This window comes from Hyperolius riggenbachi, chromosome 2, assembly GCF_040937935.1.
Source record: "Hyperolius riggenbachi isolate aHypRig1 chromosome 2, aHypRig1.pri, whole genome shotgun sequence".
In the NCBI taxonomy this organism is placed as follows: domain Eukaryota; kingdom Metazoa; phylum Chordata; class Amphibia; order Anura; family Hyperoliidae; genus Hyperolius; species Hyperolius riggenbachi.
This window is the reverse complement of record NC_090647.1, coordinates 85,136,621-85,156,546: the sequence shown is the minus strand read 5'-3', so window position 1 is coordinate 85,156,546 and position 19,926 is coordinate 85,136,621. Positions and strand designations below refer to the sequence as shown.

At 45.6% G+C, this 19,926-nt stretch overlaps 1 protein-coding gene across 2 annotated transcripts in view; it reads left to right on the top strand.

Annotated features, from left to right (window-relative positions):
• The window catches only part of FLT3 (fms related receptor tyrosine kinase 3), a 175,854-nt gene that overhangs the window by 121,737 nt on the left and 34,191 nt on the right, over positions 1–19,926 (top strand). For both annotated transcript variants that reach the window (XM_068267000.1, XM_068267001.1), the window contains one exon: positions 18,680–18,855. In XM_068267000.1, the coding sequence (XP_068123101.1) occupies positions 18,680–18,855 (176 nt within the window). The remainder of the gene's footprint in view (positions 1–18,679; positions 18,856–19,926) is intronic.

Sequence of the window (19,926 nt, the reverse complement as noted above, 5' to 3'; positions counted from 1 at the left end):
GTAATTGGTGTTGTCCAGAATGCGCACAATGCCTGGGTCGCGTTCAATGCAGTCCTAGGCCGAAGAGGTCATAGCCTAGGGTCACAAAAACCTGTTTATTTGGGCTATTTCAATGGTAGTGATGGTGACGTACATAAATCTCAGCCATGGCCGTTAGCAACGTCTGAATTTCACGAAATGTCTCATGCAGGTAGAAGACATATTGTTAGACTTGGATTCCAAAGATGGGGTCCCTACATCTCTGCAAACCAGAGTTACAGGGGTCCAAAATTGGTAAAATCCCCCATAGGCTTTCATTGGGCCTACTATTTACCGTTCCAAAATCTCACACCATTTCAAAGGGCAATGGCTCAGCAGTGGCAAAACTCACCAGTCATGTTCCCCCTAAGGGTCCCTACAATGCTAGAAAATTTGGTACTGCTGAGCCATTGCCCTTTGAAAAGATGTGAGATTTTGGAAAGTGAAATAGGGAGGCAATGAAAGTCTATGGGGGATTTTACCAATTTTGGACCCCTGTAACTCTGGTTTGCAGAGATGTAGGGACCCCATCTTTGGAATCCAAGTCTAACAATATGTCTTCTACCTGCATGAGACATTTCGTGAAATTCAGACGTTGCTAACGGCCATAGCTGAGATTTATGTACGTCACCATCACTACCATTGAAATTGCCCAAATAAACAGGTTTTTGTGACCCTAGGCTATGACCTCTTTGGCCTAGGGGCCCGAAACTCACCAGTCATGTTCCCCCTAAGGGTCCCTACAATGCTAGAAAATTTGGTACTGCTGAGCCATTGCCCTTTGAAAAGATGTGAGATTTTGGAAAGTGAAATAGGGAGGCAATGAAAGTCTATGGGGGATTTTACCAATTTTGGACCCCTGTAACTCTGGTTTGCAGAGATGTAGGGACCCCATCTTTGGAATCCAAGTCTAACAATATGTCTTCTACCTGCATGAGACATTTCGTGAAATTCAGACGTTGCTTACGGCCATAGCTGAGATTTATGTACATCACCATCACTACCATTGAAATAGCCCAAATAAACAGGTTTTTGTGACCCTAGGCTATGACCTCTTTGGCCTAGGGGCCCGAAACTCACCAGTCATGTTCCCCCTAAGGGTCCCTACAATGCTAGAAAATTTGGTACTGCTGAGCCATTGCCCTTTGAAAAGATGTGAGATTTTGGAAAGTGAAATAGGGAGGCAATGAAAGTCTATGGGGGATTTTACCAATTTTGGACCCCTGTAACTCTGGTTTGCAGAGATGTAGGGACCCCATCTTTGGAATCCAAGTCTAACAATATGTCTTCTACCTGCATGAGACATTTCGTGAAATTCAGACGTTGCTAACGGCCATAGCTGAGATTTATGTACGTCACCATCACTACCATTGAAATAGCCCAAATAAACAGGTTTTTGTGACCCTAGGCTATGACCTCTTCGGCCTAGGACTGCATTGAACGCGACCCAGGCATTGTGCGCATTCTGGACAACACCAATTACTGGGTTTATACCCTTCTGGATCCACGGTACAAACACAATGTTCCAAAACTGCTTGAAGAAAGAGTCCGACAGGTCAAAATGGAAGAATACCAGCAGGCCCTTGTGGAGACTTTAAAGAGGAGATTGACATCCTCCCCCTCCTCTAGCCAGTTGTTCGCCGACAGACTGACTTCCGCAAACCCAGGACGACCAGGAGGGCAGCAAACAACACAAGCCGCAGCTAGTGCCCAAAAGGGAATGGTATCGGCAGTGTCCTTGGAGTGGGAACATTTTCTGACACCCATGCAGCAGCACACAGAACAGCAAGCGTGCAGATCCACCTCCAACACCGATCGCCTGGAGAAGATGGTCAAGAACTACATGTCAGATGGCATATGTTAAGCTTGGGGGTGTAATCTCCACAGTCAGCATACAACACATAAGCTGACGTGAAGGAGGTACACACACCAGCACAAGGAATCAGGATATCCCCAGTTTAGTGGAGGAGAGGACTGACTCCAATAGGAGATTGTGGTGCACAGAGCCGGTGCAGATCTGAACAGCCACAAACACTTTCGTAATAACGTCTCAGCGCAAAGTAGCGCTGAGCGCATAAACCAGGACTGAGGAGATCAGGACAGGTAGACAGAATGAACGCTTGCTAGCTAGCGATTACTTAGCGACAGCAAGCGTCCAAAACCAGACAGACTGGAATGAGGCAGCCAATGCGTTGCGGCGATGGCGTGCCTCACAAAGACAGGACAGGAGAGACAGGAAATAGCAGGATCGAGATAGATGAACGTAACACAGATAAATATACAATAAGTATGTTTTCCTAGCATATTACAATTACAGCTATCAATGAAACTATTCGTAACGTCTGACTAACATATGTATATATTGGCAATGAACCGATATATGACATAAGCAGGAACTCTGACTAAGACTGAAGTAATACAGGGAACAGGACTCAGAAGGATTCGCTATCTCTTCGCAGAGATGAACGCAATCCACAAACAGGACCAGGAACAGGATTCAGAAGGATTCGTTATCTCTTCGCAGAGATGAACGCAATCCACAAACAGGACCAGGAACAGGATAACTAGCTCAGCACGGGTGTTCACGATACGCGCAAACTACCAAAACGTGCTGGAAAACTGACTAACTGAACACAGGAAATAAACAGTTCGTGTACGTATATATCAGCGACACTGATATATTAACGTAACACGAATACAAGGAAAATAACAAAATGCGCAAGTATGCGTATATATTGGCGATGAACCAATATATGACACAAGACAAGCAAGTAGCAACTTCTAGAACAAGAGCAGAACTAGGAGGACTCGCTGACCCCTTCGCAGGAGTCAGCGCAGTCCACACGGACCAGGAACGAGGTGGGGCACGAGCAGAGTAACAGATAGAGTCTGAAACTATGATAGCCCATGAGGCATTGCAGGAAGCAGTTCTTTATACTGAGGTCATCCAATGGGAGCAGACCTGCAGATTCCCACACAAGTGAATGGTAATTAATCACAGGCTGATAGCAGGAAAAGGCAGACAATGATATGCAGCCTGCAGGAAAGGGACCGCCCCTCCACTGCAGCAGACAATGTTTGTTTACACAAAAGCATATTAAACTGTCATAAACTTCAGAGCGACTGCAGATGGAATCAGCAACTAGTTTAAGTGCAAACCAAACTATGCAAGCAAATGCATGTAATGACATTAGAACTGCTTGGTTTGCAATACCAGTGCAGTCAGCAGTAAACGCTGCAGAAGCGATCATAACAGTACCCCCTCCCTTAAACGCGGCCTCTGGACGCCTATGAAAACTGACATATTTCTCCTGAACCACCCAAACCAAAAAATCAGAAGTGGGAAATCCAGCAAACTGATCTGACTGAAAATTCATGAAGGTCGGATCCGTCCGACAAAACCAAATTCCCGAATCAGTCTCACCAAAACTAGACCAATTGGAACCAGAACCTACCGAACCATGCCCGTCAGCACCACAAGCCTCAGTGTGATACCCATCAGAACCACGACTTCCAGAGAAAAGCCCCCAGAAACTCTCTGAGCGATACCCATCGCCTTCCCGGGACTGTCCAAAAACGCCAAAGCCTTTGCAATGCCCACCGGAACTGTCCCCACCAACACAAAACCCACCGTTGAACCAGTCCAAGGTACCAGGACAAGTTTCCTCAGAGATCTCCCAGAACACTTGGAAGCTCCAAAGAGATCCCCACAGGTCAGAACGCCCCTTAGGCTCACATGGAGAACCATCAAGAACCCCTATGGAACCCAGGGCAACTCTAGAGTCAGGGTCACAAGGACAAACATCAAGATCAGGGTTTTTAGGGACCAGAACCATCTCCGGGCATGCAGGCCAACCGGCAACATCAGAACATGTCTCCACTAGGGAAGCGTGTGAGCACGCCAACACAGACACACTTGGGCACTCTGGCATACGAAGCACATCTGGGCACACCGGCACAAGAGAGACTTCTGGGCATGTCAAGGAACTGCAAACCTCAAAGTCAGTCAAGGTAGGACCGAAACCAGGACTGGGCAAAAAAAAATCATCATGACTAGACTTCACAGTTACTGGATTCTCACTAAAAAATGCAGGATCAGACTTAGATGTCTCTGATTCCAGCAAAGTTATTAACAAATCATGTTCAGGGGCATTTACAAGACAGGACAAATCTTCTGATGTATGCACCGAACTAGACAGGGTTCCCATAACTTCTTCTGGACTAGACAGAGACTCATCAAATACACTGGATTGGAGCTCATGAAGGGCTGCAAAACAAGTCAATATTGCAGCAATCCCCACTGAACTAGGCAAAACTGAGTAACTCACTGGACAGGAAGGGGGCTCTGGAACTTCTGCCACACCGGCCAGAGAACCAGAATTTTCCAGGATACAGGGCTGGGTTTCAGAAACACTCATTAACCCGGACTGAAATTCTGAGATTTCTATTATTTTTTCCAGCGAGTCAGAATTATCCATGTTACAGGGCAAGACTTTTGAAACATTCAGAGGACAGGGCTGGAGTTCCTCGGCTGTTACAACACTGGAGAGGGACTCAACAACATTGGTTAAATCAGACTGTGTACAGGGCAAGGTATCTAACACACTTGCTGACGAGGACAATATTTCAATGGCTTCTGCTTCGCTGGGCAGAAATTCATCAAGTTTTATTAGAGCAGACTGTAATTCCAAAACAGCTGCTAGACAAGTGAATATTACTGCAACACCAACTGAGGTAAGCAGTGCTTCAGCCTCCTCTGCTAAAGGGTTTAAAGTATCCAAAGTACTGGGTGAAGCATAAGACTCTGCGACCACAGCTTCACTGGACAGGATCACTGAACAGTCCATATTGCAGGGCAAAACCATGGAAGCACCTGCTGGACAGCATAATGATTCTGTGACCTGAGTTTCATTGGAGAGATCTACTGCACAATTCATGGTACAGGGCAAATTTATTGGAAAATTTTCTGAACAAGGTAATAATTCTGCGATTTCAGGTTCACATAGCAGATGCTCTGAGCTATTCACGAAACTAGAGCGAGGTGTAGAAACAGGAAGATCAAGACACAATGTTTGCGCATCTGAATCACCATTCATTTGTAAAATTGGAAAATTCAGATGCTGGGGTTCTGAGTTTACTAGACAGGATTGCTGGAACTCGGAAACTGATGTAGTGCATCTATTGGCATCTGCTGGATCAGACAGGAGTTGAACTTTATTAACACAGGTAATTTCTGCAGAAGTGTTTGCAGAGACAGGTGTAGCCCCTAGGTGGTGCTGTTTCATTGTTTTCCAAAATGCATTGCCTGCCCCTAAACAGAGTGGAACTTTTAGAGCTGATTTTTGTTTCCCGAGGGAGGAGTGAGAACGGGGAACAGGGTGTGGAGAGGGAAGAGAGTGGTGTGGGAAGGACACAGAACTGAACCCCTCCAGCCAGACTGTTGGCACAGGACAAAAACATTGCTGCGGGTGAGAGTACCTCCATCATCTGAGAGGGAAGGAGAACATCCATCTGGACAGAGGGACTTGTGAACTATCTGCCTGCATTCTGACCCAGGTTCATCTGAGACTGTGGACAGCAGTGATTTGGTGAGAGGCCTCACGGTCATGTTTATTTCTGACTGAAAGCAGAGAATTGATTACAGTTTCTATAGGAGCCATAACAGAGATCCCTTTTTCTTTTCCTGGATTTATTGCTGACTCTCAGGATTGAGAAACCCTTTATTTTTATCCTCTCTTTCGGAATACATTTTATATAGTTTGCCTTCATTCCCTGTGGATTACAAGTGCCCTCTTTAAAGGGACGGAGCGCTCTCAAAGGGCCCCAACGCCGGCCATCATAGAACTTATATAGCCACTGGCCAGTGGATAGACAGGGACTTAAAGTGATAGACAGACTTATCCCACACTCAGTTTATTATTGCATGTTTGATGTTTATGTGTTTGCTGTTTATCTAAATTCCGCTCTAACAAGGCTTCATATGCTATTATTAAAGCCGCACTGTTAGTGGTTTTACTATGATTATTGTCGGGTCCAGTTTCTGAAGTGAGTTGCAGCTGGTACGGTAGGGAACCCAAATCTATCTTCAGCCGCTCCTTAGGGGGTGAGTGCTACACGTGGGGGCTCGTCCTTGGATTTCCTACCCCTCTGCCAGAGAAAATGAGCGAAGGCAGAATGGACCCAGAAGCTGCTACCAAGTGGTGTGACCATCAGAAAGCTAGGCCAGAACTGTGCATTATACTTAGCCTTCCAGGAAATGAATGGTCTGCAGCCCGCATTCGCCACGTGGTTACAGCACTTTCGCCTGAAAGCAGAGTTTATGTTCTGGACTGTACAGAGGACTCTGAAGGGCCTCGGACTTATGCACTGTTAGAGTGGCGAGATGAAGTACCCATTTGCTTTCAGGCTCAGAAAAAACTGCTGTCCGATGGTTTAGAAGCTGATATCATAACCCCTAAATGCCACCCAGGTTCACAAGCAAGCAAAGTTGATACAACACAGGCACGCCCACCAAATGTTTTAGCCCCTAGCATGTCTGCACCTAGCACAGACTCACAAGCAAACTTCTTTGAAAAATTTGAGAAAGTCATGGAGCGCTGCCTGAAGGTCCCTGATGCCCTAACAGGATATGGCTATAGAAAGCTGCGTTTTTTTTCAGGGAAAACACCTGTCCCATCTGGAGAAGAAGACTTTGAGGGGTGGATGGACCAGGCTATGCAGGGGCTGGATGAGTGGGATGTCCCTGAGGCGCAAAAGAAACAAAGAATTGCTGAAAGTTTGAGAGGAGCTGCTTCTGATGCAGTGAGAAATCTAAAACTCAGTCAGCCTGAATGCACAGCCTATGACTATCTCAGTATTCTACAAGATGTATTTGGGAGAACAGAAAAGATCTCAGACCTTCTGTATCAATTTGAACACACTTATCAGAAGAAAGGAGAAAAATTGTCTTCATATATGGGACGGCTGGATAAGATCCTGCACCAAATATTACTCAAGAAAGGCTTAGTCCCAAGCACGGTGGACAAGATTAGAGTTCGACAGGTCTTGAGAGGGGCGCAGCCTTTAGACCCCATCATGCTCCAACTTAGGACAAGTAAAGATTATGAGGAACTACATTATCCTGAGTTGATAAGGACAGTGAGAGAGGAAGAAGCTATGTTAGAAGCTAAAGACAGAGAACAAGGCAATGCACGAAGATCAGCTGAAGTTGCAGTAGTGGGTGCTGATGATGTCAATTCCGAAATAGACACTCTTAAATCTCAAATGTCCCAAATGATGCACATGCTGACCCAGTTGACCGTCAAACATCAAGATCAGATGAAAGAGGATGTATTAGAGCAAACAAAGGCTGTGTCTTCCCTTGGTTTAAAGAAGCCAGCTAGTCCAGGAATCTGTTACAACTGTGGAGGGCTAGGACATTATAAAAGCACTTGCTCAAGTCCCTTTGGGATCAAAGAAGAGGTTGGGTTAAAGTACAACAAGAACCAAGGATGCCCTGGAAAGCCACAGGGAAACTACAGAGGGCCTCGGTGAAGGAGCCACCCGGGTGCCCACCTTCCTCTGTCCGCTCCATCCCTAAAATTAGGAACAAAGTAAAGGGAGATTTTAAAACCCCTGCCTCTGTGTCTGACTCCATTCAACAGGAAAGAAATACACTACAATCCAAAATACCTTGTGAGATACCTTGCTACAAACGGGTCAGGAGAAAGAGAAGGATACATGCTAAACCTGCAGGACCCGCTGCCCCAAGTGTTTCCAGGAGATTCCCAGCTGAGCTAATAGGACCATCACCAGTGATACCTGTTCAGGTTGAAGGAATTTACACCAAAGCCCTCCTTGACTCAGGTGCACAAGTGACCCTTTTGTACAAAGACTTCTATGATAAGCATTTAAAACACTTGCCTTTGCAGAAGCTGGAAGATCTTGAAATCTGGGGTCTTAGTGCTAAGAAGTTTCCCTATGATGGTTATCTCCAGATCAAGATATCAGCTGATCCATTGATCTTCGGACAGTCTGGAACATTTGATGCCCTTGCGATTGTGTGCTCTCGACCCCCAGGGTCTGATAGGAGCTCCATGATAGTGGGAACAAACACACATCTAGTGAGGAGAATGCTAGAACCATTACTGTCCCGCGAGGCTCATCTAGCTGAGGGGGAATTACACCCATTGCTGCGGCCCATATACCAAGGTCTGATTCAGGAACAGGAAGCTCCAGCTGAGGGAGTGGGGAAGTTATGGCTGCTTGGTAAAGAAGAGAGAGTTCTGCAACCTGGTGAAGTAGCCTGTCTCAGAGCTGAAGTACGGCTGAGTTGGAAACAGCCAGGGCCCTATATTATGTTAGAAGCAGATCGAAAAAAGGGTGAAGAAACTGGATTACAGCTAGTGCCTGAAGTAGTCCCAACTAAAGATTTGCAGCGAACTAAAGGAAGAGTTCCTGTAAGCCTTCGTAACACTACTGATTCCCCAGTGAAACTTAATTCCCAAATGCTGCTTGGACAAGTGAATTCAGCCACCCCTGTTTCACCATCTGTTTTAGTGGGGGGAGCAGCAGATAGGCTTTCCACAGAATGCTTCTATCCAGAAAATTCTCCTGCACCCACTGAATGGAAGAAGAGTCTTCAGGACCTGTTACTGAGAAAACAGGAGCTATTTTCCAAAAATGAGTTTGATGTGGGTTGTGCCAATAGTACCCAACATCGGATTCGTCTGCAAGATGACAAGCCCTTTCGAGAAAGATCACGTCGGATCCCGTTTGGTGACTTAGAAGACTTGAGACAGCAGATTGCAGAACTGAAAAGAACAGGAATAATTAGAGAATCAAGGAGTCCTTATGCCTCCCCCATTGTGGTGGTGCGAAAGAAAAATGGGTCAATCAGACTGTGTATCGACTACCGCACTCTAAACCGAAGAACCATTCCCGACCAGTATACCACACCACGCATAGAAGATGCATTGCACTGCCTTTCAGGGGCAAAGTGGTTCAGTGTCTTGGACCTTCGAAGTGGTTACCATCAGATCCCCATGCATCCTGAAGACAAAGAAAAAACTGCTTTCATCTGTCCCATTGGGTTCTTTGAGTTTAACCGAATGCCTCAAGGCCTGACTGGAGCCCCAGCTACATTTCAGCGTCTGATGGAAAGAACAGTGGGTGACATGCACCTGGTGGAAGTTTTGGTGTACTTGGATGATATAATTGTTTTTGGAAGAACTCTAGAAGAGCATGAAGAACGTTTAGAAAAAGTGCTAGACCGGCTTTGGGAAGAGGGGCTGAAGTTATCCTTGGAAAAGTGCCAGTTCTGCATGCCTTCTGTTACTTACCTGGGGCATGTAGTTTCTGCTGAAGGGGTGGCCACTGACCCCAGGAAACTTGAAGCAGTGACAACCTGGCCAAGACCGAAAACTGTATCAGAGCTAAGATCCTTCCTGGGATTCTGTTCATACTATAGAAGATTCGTAGAAGGATTTGCTAAGATTGCCCGACCTCTCAATGAGCTCTTGAAAAATTATGGTGAAGAAGATGACTCTAAGCCACCTAATCATAGCCAATCAGCCAAAGGACCTCGGAAGTCAAAAGAGGCTATTGAAGACGAATGGACTTATGAATGTGAGCAAGCCTTTGAGAAGTTAAAGTGGGGTTTGACACATGCACCAGTCTTAGCCTATGCTGATCCAGCTCGCCCCTATGAACTACATGTTGACGCTAGCCGAGAGGGGATCGGTGGAGTGTTGTACCAAGAACATGATGGACAATTGAGACCAGTGGCTTATGTGAGCCGAAGCCTCTCCCCATCAGAGAAAAACTACCCTACCCACAAACTTGAGTTCCTGGCCTTGAAGTGGGCAGTAGTTGACAAATTGAAGGACTATTTGTATGGTGCTGAATTCGAAGTCAAGACAGACAACAACCCACTCACCTACCTTCTCACAACCGCCAAGCTAGATGCAACAGGTCACCGGTGGTTGGCAGCCTTGGCTGGATTTCGGTTCAGCCTGAAGTATCGTCCAGGGGTTGGGAACAGAGATGCTGATGCACTGTCTAGGAGACCCTACAATACAGAGGTATCTGAAGAAGAGTGGATACGATTGACCCCAGAAGGGATCCAAGCCCTGTGTCAAGGGGTTGAACATAGGGTCAGAGGAGCTGCAGGGGCAGGAGCTGTTGGAGTAAGTGCTGCAGGAGTCCCTGATTTCTACTGCAATCTGACTCAAGTAAAGAAGGGAGGTCTGCCCATCCTCAGCAGACAAGATTTAAGGAGAGATCAATTAGAAGACCCTCTTTGCCGACTGACATTGAAAGCTATAGAAAGCCAGCAACCAGAACTCTTACAAACTGAAGTTCCAGAGGAGGCAAAATTAGTCTACAAGGAATATAACAGACTTCAGCTTAGAAATGGACTGATTTATAGACAAGCACCTGTAGATGACATACAGGAAAAGTGGCAGTTGCTCCTTCCAAAGAAACACAGAACTACAGTGTTGGGAGCTCTACATGATGAACATGGCCATCTTGGAGCAGAAAGGACTTTTCATCTAGTCAGAGACCGTTTCTATTGGCCCTGCATGAAAGCTGAGGTCGAAAGCTACTGTCATTCCTGCCTGAGATGCATACAGAGGAAGACCCTATCTTCCAGAGCTGCCCCAATGGGCCATTTACAGAGTCAAAGTCCCATGGAACTGGTGTGCATGGACTTTCTGTGTTTGGAACCGGACTCTAGCGGACAGGGAAATGTTCTAGTGGTGACCGACCATTTCACCCGCTATGCCCAAGCCTTCCCTACCAAAGACCAGAAAGCATCTACCGTAGCCAAAGTCCTGATAGAGAAATTCTTTGTTCACTATGGCCTGCCTCAAAAGTTACATTCAGATCAGGGCAGAGACTTTGAAAGCAAACTCATCAAAGAGTTACTGAGTATGTTGGGTGTGAAGAAATCAAGAACTACCCCATACCACCCTCAAGGGGACCCTCAGCCAGAAAGATTTAATCGGACACTCCTAGATATGCTAGGGACATTACCTTCAGAAAAGAAACAGCACTGGAGTCGTCATATATCTGCTGTGGTTCATGCATACAATAGTACAAAGCATGATTCTACTGGGCACTCCCCTTACTTATTGATGTTTGGCAGGGAAGCCAGATTGCCTGTGGACTTAGCCTTTGGCATCTCACCTGATGATACCTCTATTACGTCCCACAAGGGATATGTTGATCGACTTAGGCGAAACCTCAAGACTGCTTATGAGAAGGCCCAAATTGCATCCAGTAGTAGGGAACAGCAGAATAAAAGACGCTATGATCTAAGAGTGAGAATCCACCATCTGCAACCAGGTGATCGAGTCCTTCTGAGAAATCTTGGTCTTCGTGGACAACATAAGCTCAGTGATAGGTGGAGCTCACAGCCCTATATTGTGTGTGCTCAACTACCTGGTCTTCCTGTGTACCAAATTCGTCCTGAGGGAAAGACTGGTCCCCTGAAGACTTGGCACCGCAACCACCTTCTACCACTCAGTGAAGCCGTACGAGTGTCACAACCAGTAGAACGAATTCTTCCTAGAAGAGCTCCAGTAACTCGATCTTCGCCACCCCCTTTGATAGAGGAAGATGATGATGAAGATGAGGACAATGATTGGGAATATTACTTAGGAGCGCAGTGGTTGTGGCCAACAGATGCAGATACAAACCCTTTAACTGTAGCTGAACCTCATTCTAGCCCATTGAGAGCTGACGCTCCAGAGTTCATGCCACAAAGTTGTGATCAAGAACCTGAAGAAAGTCTACCTGGGTCTGAGCAAGAACTGGAACCTAATACCTCGGTAGCAGTACCTTCACCTCCATCTACTGAAGTTGCAGAACAATTGGCTGAAATTGAACCACCTTTACCTCTGGAACAAAGAGGAAAGCGTGCAATTCAACCCCCCAAAAGGCTGACCTATGACTTCATGGGGAAGAGCTCTGAACAAGCTATCACCACTGTTCGCAGGAACCTAGAGGCTCAAATACCCCAAGCTGCTGTATCAGTTTGTGACTCACTTCACTCTGCTCCTGACATCCCATGGTGGAAAGTACCTCTGTCTAATGAATATATTACAAATTGTTATCTGGCCCCATATAACGGTTAAGTTCAAAAGTTTGGTTAGTTTGTAACTTACCAACCTATCTTTGGGGACCAAAGACTTTTAGTGGGGGGAGTGTGTAGCCCCTAGGTGGTGCTGTTTCATTGTTTTCCAAAATGCATTGCCTGCCCCTAAACAGAGTGGAACTTTTAGAGCTGATTTTTGTTTCCCGAGGGAGGAGTGAGAACGGGGAACAGGGTGTGGAGAGGGAAGAGAGTGGTGTGGGAAGGACACAGAACTGAACCCCTCCAGCCAGACTGTTGGCACAGGACAAAAACATTGCTGCGGGTGAGAGTACCTCCATCATCTGAGAGGGAAGGAGAACATCCATCTGGACAGAGGGACTTGTGAACTATCTGCCTGCATTCTGACCCAGGTTCATCTGAGACTGTGGACAGCAGTGATTTGGTGAGAGGCCTCACGGTCATGTTTATTTCTGACTGAAAGCAGAGAATTGATTACAGTTTCTATAGGAGCCATAACAGAGATCCCTTTTTCTTTTCCTGGATTTATTGCTGACTCTCAGGATTGAGAAACCCTTTATTTTTATCCTCTCTTTCGGAATACATTTTATATAGTTTGCCTTCATTCCCTGTGGATTACAAGTGCCCTCTTTAAAGGGACGGAGCGCTCTCAAAGGGCCCCAACGCCGGCCATCATAGAACTTATATAGCCACTGGCCAGTGGATAGACAGGGACTTAAAGTGATAGACAGACTTATCCCACACTCAGTTTATTATTGCATGTTTGATGTTTATGTGTTTGCTGTTTATCTAAATTCCGCTCTAACAAGGCTTCATATGCTATTATTAAAGCCGCACTGTTAGTGGTTTTACTATGATTATTGTCGGGTCCAGTTTCTGAAGTGAGTTGCAGCTGGTACGGTAGGGAACCCAAATCTATCTTCAGCCGCTCCTTAGGGGGTGAGTGCTACACGGGCAAGATTTTTCTGGTGTCTGTTTCACTAAACAAAGAGTCATGAGTACTGGCTAGGCTGGACTCGAAAGTCAGCAGGACCTCTGGGTCCTCTGCTGAGAAATTTGTGCAGGGCAAGATTAAGGAAGTATTAGTAATTTCTGTCTTACTGGGAAGTAACACTGAGTTATCCATGGTACAGGGTGGAATTACAGGAACTTCAATTTCACACAAAAGGAGCTCAGAATCACTCGCTGAATCAGCCAAAGGTGCTGAAGCAGGCGAGTCCTCAGGAACTGAGGAAGTGGAACAATCTCCACTTGAGTGTGTCTTCCCTGGTATCAACTGATTGAATTGCATAAAAATCGTCCAGAATCATTCTCCACACATCGATCAATGGAGCCACAAAGTCATACCCACACACACCAGTTTTTATTAGGTTATAAGCAGACTTAATGCATGCATTCAATACTAATTCACTTTTTGCACTGTAAAACTGACAAAATGAACTTGCATCTTTCTTCCATTCATAGACCAGAGCTTCCATCTCTCCTTTCTCAAATGGAGGATCCCATGCATATTTAACAGCTGAGCATTCCGGCTGATCATAGTTTGCAAATGTGTTAGTGGCAGAAACATACATTGGGTTATTTAGCAGGTGATTGGCCGATTTCTTATTCCTAAGGATCTCCAATACCTGTAGCAAGTATTGAACTGTAGTGTATGCAAATTTCCCTTGCTGCACGAATAAATTGATCTGTTCAATACTCTGTAATATATCTTCATAATCATATTCAGATAATTCATTTAAACAAGAACCTTTATTTTCCCTGGCTAGCAATGAAAGTTCATTAGTAGTTTCATAGGTCCATTTGACTCCCCTGAATGGTGACTGAATTTCATTATCTGCTAATGGTGGAGTCTCGTTACAGATCTGATGCGCAGTCGCCAAGGGCAACGACTCCGCTGATTGTAACGCTTTTCTTTTGGAGCGTTTACGTTTGGCTTTAGACCCTGCTGCCTTAGCAGAAGAAAAGTTATCAGAACAATTATCTGCTTGCTGATTATTTTTGTAGGCAGTAGAAGGAGCAGCTGATTGACAAGCTGCCAGGAGCTTATCAAAAGGGCTAGGCAAATCGGTTCTGCGCAGCCAGTTATGGATCACAAACGCTAGAAATTCCAGTGGTCTTTCTTTTAAATTGGTATGATCCAAGACATCGTAGGCCCACTGAAACAATCTTCCCTTAAATAAAACATAAACTAGCTGGGGGGCCCACGTTGAAACAGGAGTAGCCTGGAGCTCAGGATTGGCCAGGAACCTGGCACATTCAGAAAAAAAATCATTTTCTGTTTCAGAATTGAGCTTCTCAAATTTCTTAAAGGTACAGGAACCATAACAAACAGTGTCATTTTTGCTGGGAACCCCCCCCACAATGGGGATTGGTAATGGGGCTATCATAATGTTAAGCTTGGGGGTGTAATCTCCACAGTCAGCATACAACACATAAGCTGACGTGAAGGAGGTACACACACCAGCACAAGGAATCAGGATATCCCCAGTTTAGTGGAGGAGAGGACTGACTCCAATAGGAGATTGTGGTGCACAGAGCCGGTGCAGATCTGAACAGCCACAAACACTTTCGTAATAACGTCTCAGCGCAAAGTAGCGCTGAGCGCATAAACCAGGACTGAGGAGATCAGGACAGGTAGACAGAATGAACGCTTGCTAGCTAGCGATTACTTAGCGACAGCAAGCGTCCAAAACCAGACAGACTGGAATGAGGCAGCCAATGCGTTGCGGCGATGGCGTGCCTCACAAAGACAGGACAGGAGAGACAGGAAATAGCAGGATCGAGATAGATGAACGTAACACAGATAAATATACAATAAGTATGTTTTCCTAGCATATTACAATTACAGCTATCAATGAAACTATTCGTAACGTCTGACTAACATATGTATATATTGGCAATGAACCGATATATGACATAAGCAGGAACTCTGACTAAGACTGAAGTAATACAGGGAACAGGACTCAGAAGGATTCGCTATCTCTTCGCAGAGATGAACGCAATCCACAAACAGGACCAGGAACAGGATTCAGAAGGATTCGTTATCTCTTCGCAGAGATGAACGCAATCCACAAACAGGACCAGGAACAGGATAACTAGCTCAGCACGGGTGTTCACGATACGCGCAAACTACCAAAACGTGCTGGAAAACTGACTAACTGAACACAGGAAATAAACAGTTCGTGTACGTATATATCAGCGACACTGATATATTAACGTAACACGAATACAAGGAAAATAACAAAATGCGCAAGTATGCGTATATATTGGCGATGAACCAATATATGACACAAGACAAGCAAGTAGCAACTTCTAGAACAAGAGCAGAACTAGGAGGACTCGCTGACCCCTTCGCAGGAGTCAGCGCAGTCCACACGGACCAGGAACGAGGTGGGGCACGAGCAGAGTAACAGATAGAGTCTGAAACTATGATAGCCCATGAGGCATTGCAGGAAGCAGTTCTTTATACTGAGGTCATCCAATGGGAGCAGACCTGCAGATTCCCACACAAGTGAATGGTAATTAATCACAGGCTGATAGCAGGAAAAGGCAGACAATGATATGCAGCCTGCAGGAAAGGGACCGCCCCTCCACTGCAGCAGACAATGTTTGTTTACACAAAAGCATATTAAACTGTCATAAACTTCAGAGCGACTGCAGATGGAATCAGCAACTAGTTTAAGTGCAAACCAAACTATGCAAGCAAATGCATGTAATGACATTAGAACTGCTTGGTTTGCAATACCAGTGCAGTCAGCAGTAAACGCTGCAGAAGCGATCATAACAGCATAGCTGTGTTGAACAATCCATCTGCACCCTTCAACTATTGGGTATCGAAGCTAGACACCTGGCACAAACTGGCAATGTACGCAATAGAGGTGCTGGCTTGCCCGGCAGCCAGCGTTATGTCGGAACGCTGTTTCAGTGCTGCCGGAGGCATTGTCACAGATCGGCGTATCCGCCTCTCCACAGAAAATGCAGACAGTCTGACTCAAATTAAAATGAATCAATCCTGGATTGGAAACGACTACGCAACACTCCCGGACCCCAACCAAGTAACATGAACAATGAACATCTGTGATGGGTTAGCGTTTCCGGTCCCTGTTTATTGAACCTCTCATCTGTATTACATTTATGACTGCATGGCGACAAAACGCAAATTGCTATCCGCACGCTTCTTGTCCTCATGCAAGGCCTGGGTTGTTGTGTCTCAAAGCGTGGCCTTCTCCTCCTGCGCCACCCTCCTCCTGTTCCATCACGTGTGCTGCTGCTGGGTTAGCGTTACCGGTCCCTTTTCCTGGAACCTCTTATATGTATTACATTTATGACTGCATGCCGACAAAAAGCATGTTACCTGTGCAAAGAAAACAGACATTTCCCGCATTTAAAAGACAGTTTTCCCTTTGAAACTTTAAAATCGATTTTCTCAAAAACTATAAGCTCTTTTTGCTAATTTTTTTCCCCTCTTGTACCCACTCCCAAGGTGCATATACCCTGTAAATTTGGGGTATGTAGCATATAAGGAGGCTTTACAAAGCACGAAAGTTTGGGTCCCCATTGACTTCCATTATGTTCGGAGTTCGGCTCGAACACCCGAACATCGCGGCCATGTTCGGCCCGAACCCGAACATCTAGATGTTCGCCCAACACTACACGTGACCCGTTCGGCCAATCACAGCGCTAGCCGAACGTTCGGGTAACGTTCGGCCATGTGCTCTTAGTTCGGCCATATGGCCGAACAGTTTGGCCGAACACCAGCAGGTGTTCGGCCGAACCCGAACATCACCCGAACAGGGTGATGTTCTGCAGAACCCGAACAGTGGCGAACACTGTTTGCCCAACACTAATGATGAGTGATCGATCTAACGATCGTTCTGTCAAGTGGTCTGTTGACCCGAATGTTGCATTGATTCTGTTAATCTTATCAGATTGCTTATTATTTTCTCCTTTTTTGGTGGGCCCTAACGATCGTTCCCAATCGATTACACTGATCGTTCAGGATATTGTACCTTTACTTTTGGGGTTTTATTTTAACTCATGGGTTTGCTTAACAGATGCAAATCAAACACGTAATGAAAAACACAGTAAAAAATATATCTGTTTACATAGATTTGTGCATCAGTCCTGAAAGAAGAACCGATGAAAAAATAGGGTCAGGAGGATTTGTTTCCCAAAGAGGGCCTGTCACCAGGCCTTCCACTACATATGCAATCACATTATGTAAGGATCCCTCCTGTAGCGTATTCTGTCCGTTGCAGTGGAGCTGCAAACGGACAGTTCTGGCTTATCTGCTTTCATTGGGTTGTGCATTCGCAATAAGTCTCATTGTCATTTGCAATCGCTCTGTAGTTCTGGGCAGCTCAGGATGCTGTTATCATTCCACTAATTGCTTGTTGCAGCTTGAGCTGCGGCCAGATAGCCCTGGATTTCCTGCATTCATGTTGTTACACAATACTGCATGTATTTCTTATGGGGGTCCTTCGCATTCACAGTCAGCTAGCAGACCAGACCAGCTCAGGATTGAGTGGTTATCATTCAGCTGTGTGGAAATTTTCATGCTTGCATCCATTGGCTGGTGGCGGTTTAAAAGTCTGCCTCCCATTTTAGACCCTGCCTGTCATAGCGGTCAGTACGCTGGTCTGCTGGGCACCTTGTTACTCTGTATAGCTCTGTTATTGTAGTTCTATGCGACCCTATTACTTGTGCTTTAGCTAGTTTCTTGATAAATATTTATGCAGACTTGCTAATATATATTTATCCGTTAGTTGAGCGATTTGTTATTTTTCTTATCATTGTGTATTGCCTAGTTCCATGCTTGATGGACGTTCGCTGCATCCGCGGTGGGTCAGTGAAGTCCATTATCCAGATAGTTTGGATTCTGCCATCACCACGTTGGTGACTGGTACTGGTAGTATTCCTGCTACTCTAGTTTCTGGGAACGTAACTATAGGCTGCAGTTACTATTAGTTACCATCTATCCTGTAGTCTTGCCTGGGTGGATGCTTGCTGGTGACTGTTAGCCTGCTTGCTCTGCTTCTGTGGACGTGACTGTGAGCTGCGGTTGCTACTAGTTACGCTCCAATCTAGTCCAGTCTTGTACCTGTCTGAATGCTTGCTATCGCTAAGGCAGCGCAACATCGCACTGCGCTGCCATTGTGCTTTATTTGTAGCGATATCAGAAGCCCAGAGCTGCAGTTGCTCTGGGCAGCCTGTGTAGCCTCTTCCATTATTCAGCTACCAGCCTAGTTGCTCTGGGTGGTCAAAGTATAACCCCCCAGCATTACACATTACTTATCAAGAAAGTGCTGCAACCAAGCACTACCTTGCCTAACAAACACAAATGCATGCATGTCTGCGGTACGTTACAAAAATTACAAAATAAATAAAACATTCAAAAATTCCTCTAAAATGATTAATCTGGAACAGAAATTGAAAAAAGATTAAAGATTCAACCTTGTTTGGTCACCTTTAGCTTCAAATATACTGTACTGTATATCAGAATGCCTTTTGTGGATGTTAATAAATTACTTTTATTTTACTAACTTGGTTATTTCTGGAAAGCTGCACAGAAGCGATCACAGACGGGATCACCTATGGACCGCTAGGAAGGTCTGCAGAGGCCTGGGAGTCCTCCAGCACGCTGGTCATGGAGAGCGGCACAGGAACATTTTCCATCTGTTGTTGTGCAAGCAACTCTGTAGGGAAAACATGTGCCCAGATATCATTCAGTAATCATGGTAAGTTCACTGGCTATTTACCAGGCTTGGTATCTCACAAGCTTCTACTGTAGGTGCTAAAGCATGTGGTTTCGGCACACAGTACTTAGCTCTGAGTGCCAAAACCTGGCGCCAGCCATAGCACTAGTGCTATGCTACGGGCCCTGCGCAAGGGTAATTCGGTGATCTGGCAATCACCGGACCCTGAGTTACTTCTCCATCCAAGTTACTATGACTCAAAGGGGGAATAGTATTTAACTCTGCTAGGGATTTGAGCGGCAGTCGGGTGAGCCGTTATTTGGCTCACCCTGCACTCTGCTCACCGGTGACGTGTTTAAAAGTACGCCTAGGCAGGCCCTCCAGCATGAATCACATGAATTGGGTGCCAGGCGGCTAAGCCAGGAGCTCTAATACAATGCAATGCTAATTGCGGTCTATGACGCTGAAGTGGTGAGTGGACGATCGATTTGCTAGCTAATTGGATATTAGTTTGGCTAGTGGTTTTAGGTAATACTGGCCAATCGGCTAGTAATATTGTGAGTATATTAACCATCAAGGGGCGTGTACAGACCCCTAGGGGCTAAATACACACCTTGAATCCAAATCAGATGCAAAATTATGCAAATTTAAGTGCTAATTTATGTGCTAGTCCCTAATCTAAAATTTGAATGCAGATTGGATGCAGGCTACCACAAGTATACTTAGAACATTTTACATAGAGAAAAGGATGTAGGCAGTGCTTCCAAATACAGAAGGCTGCACCTGAATTGATTAAGCTGCAGAGAAGTGCAGAGCTCCAATGGACCATATTACACAACATGCATTCAAACAGGTACAGCAATGGAGGGCGTTAGCTTCAGCAAATAATATGTGCACAAATCATTTCCTACTAGACCTTCCCCCGGCGTTGACGTGCCCCCTCGGGGAAGACCTACCACTAACCTGACATTAAAAGCATAACTTACCTGGTGCGACTTATCATACAATGGTATACACATCTCTTCAAGACAGACAAACAAAAATGACAGCGCTCACAGGCTGCAACTGGCTTATAAACCATCAAGGGGCGTGTACAGACCCCCAGGGGCTAAA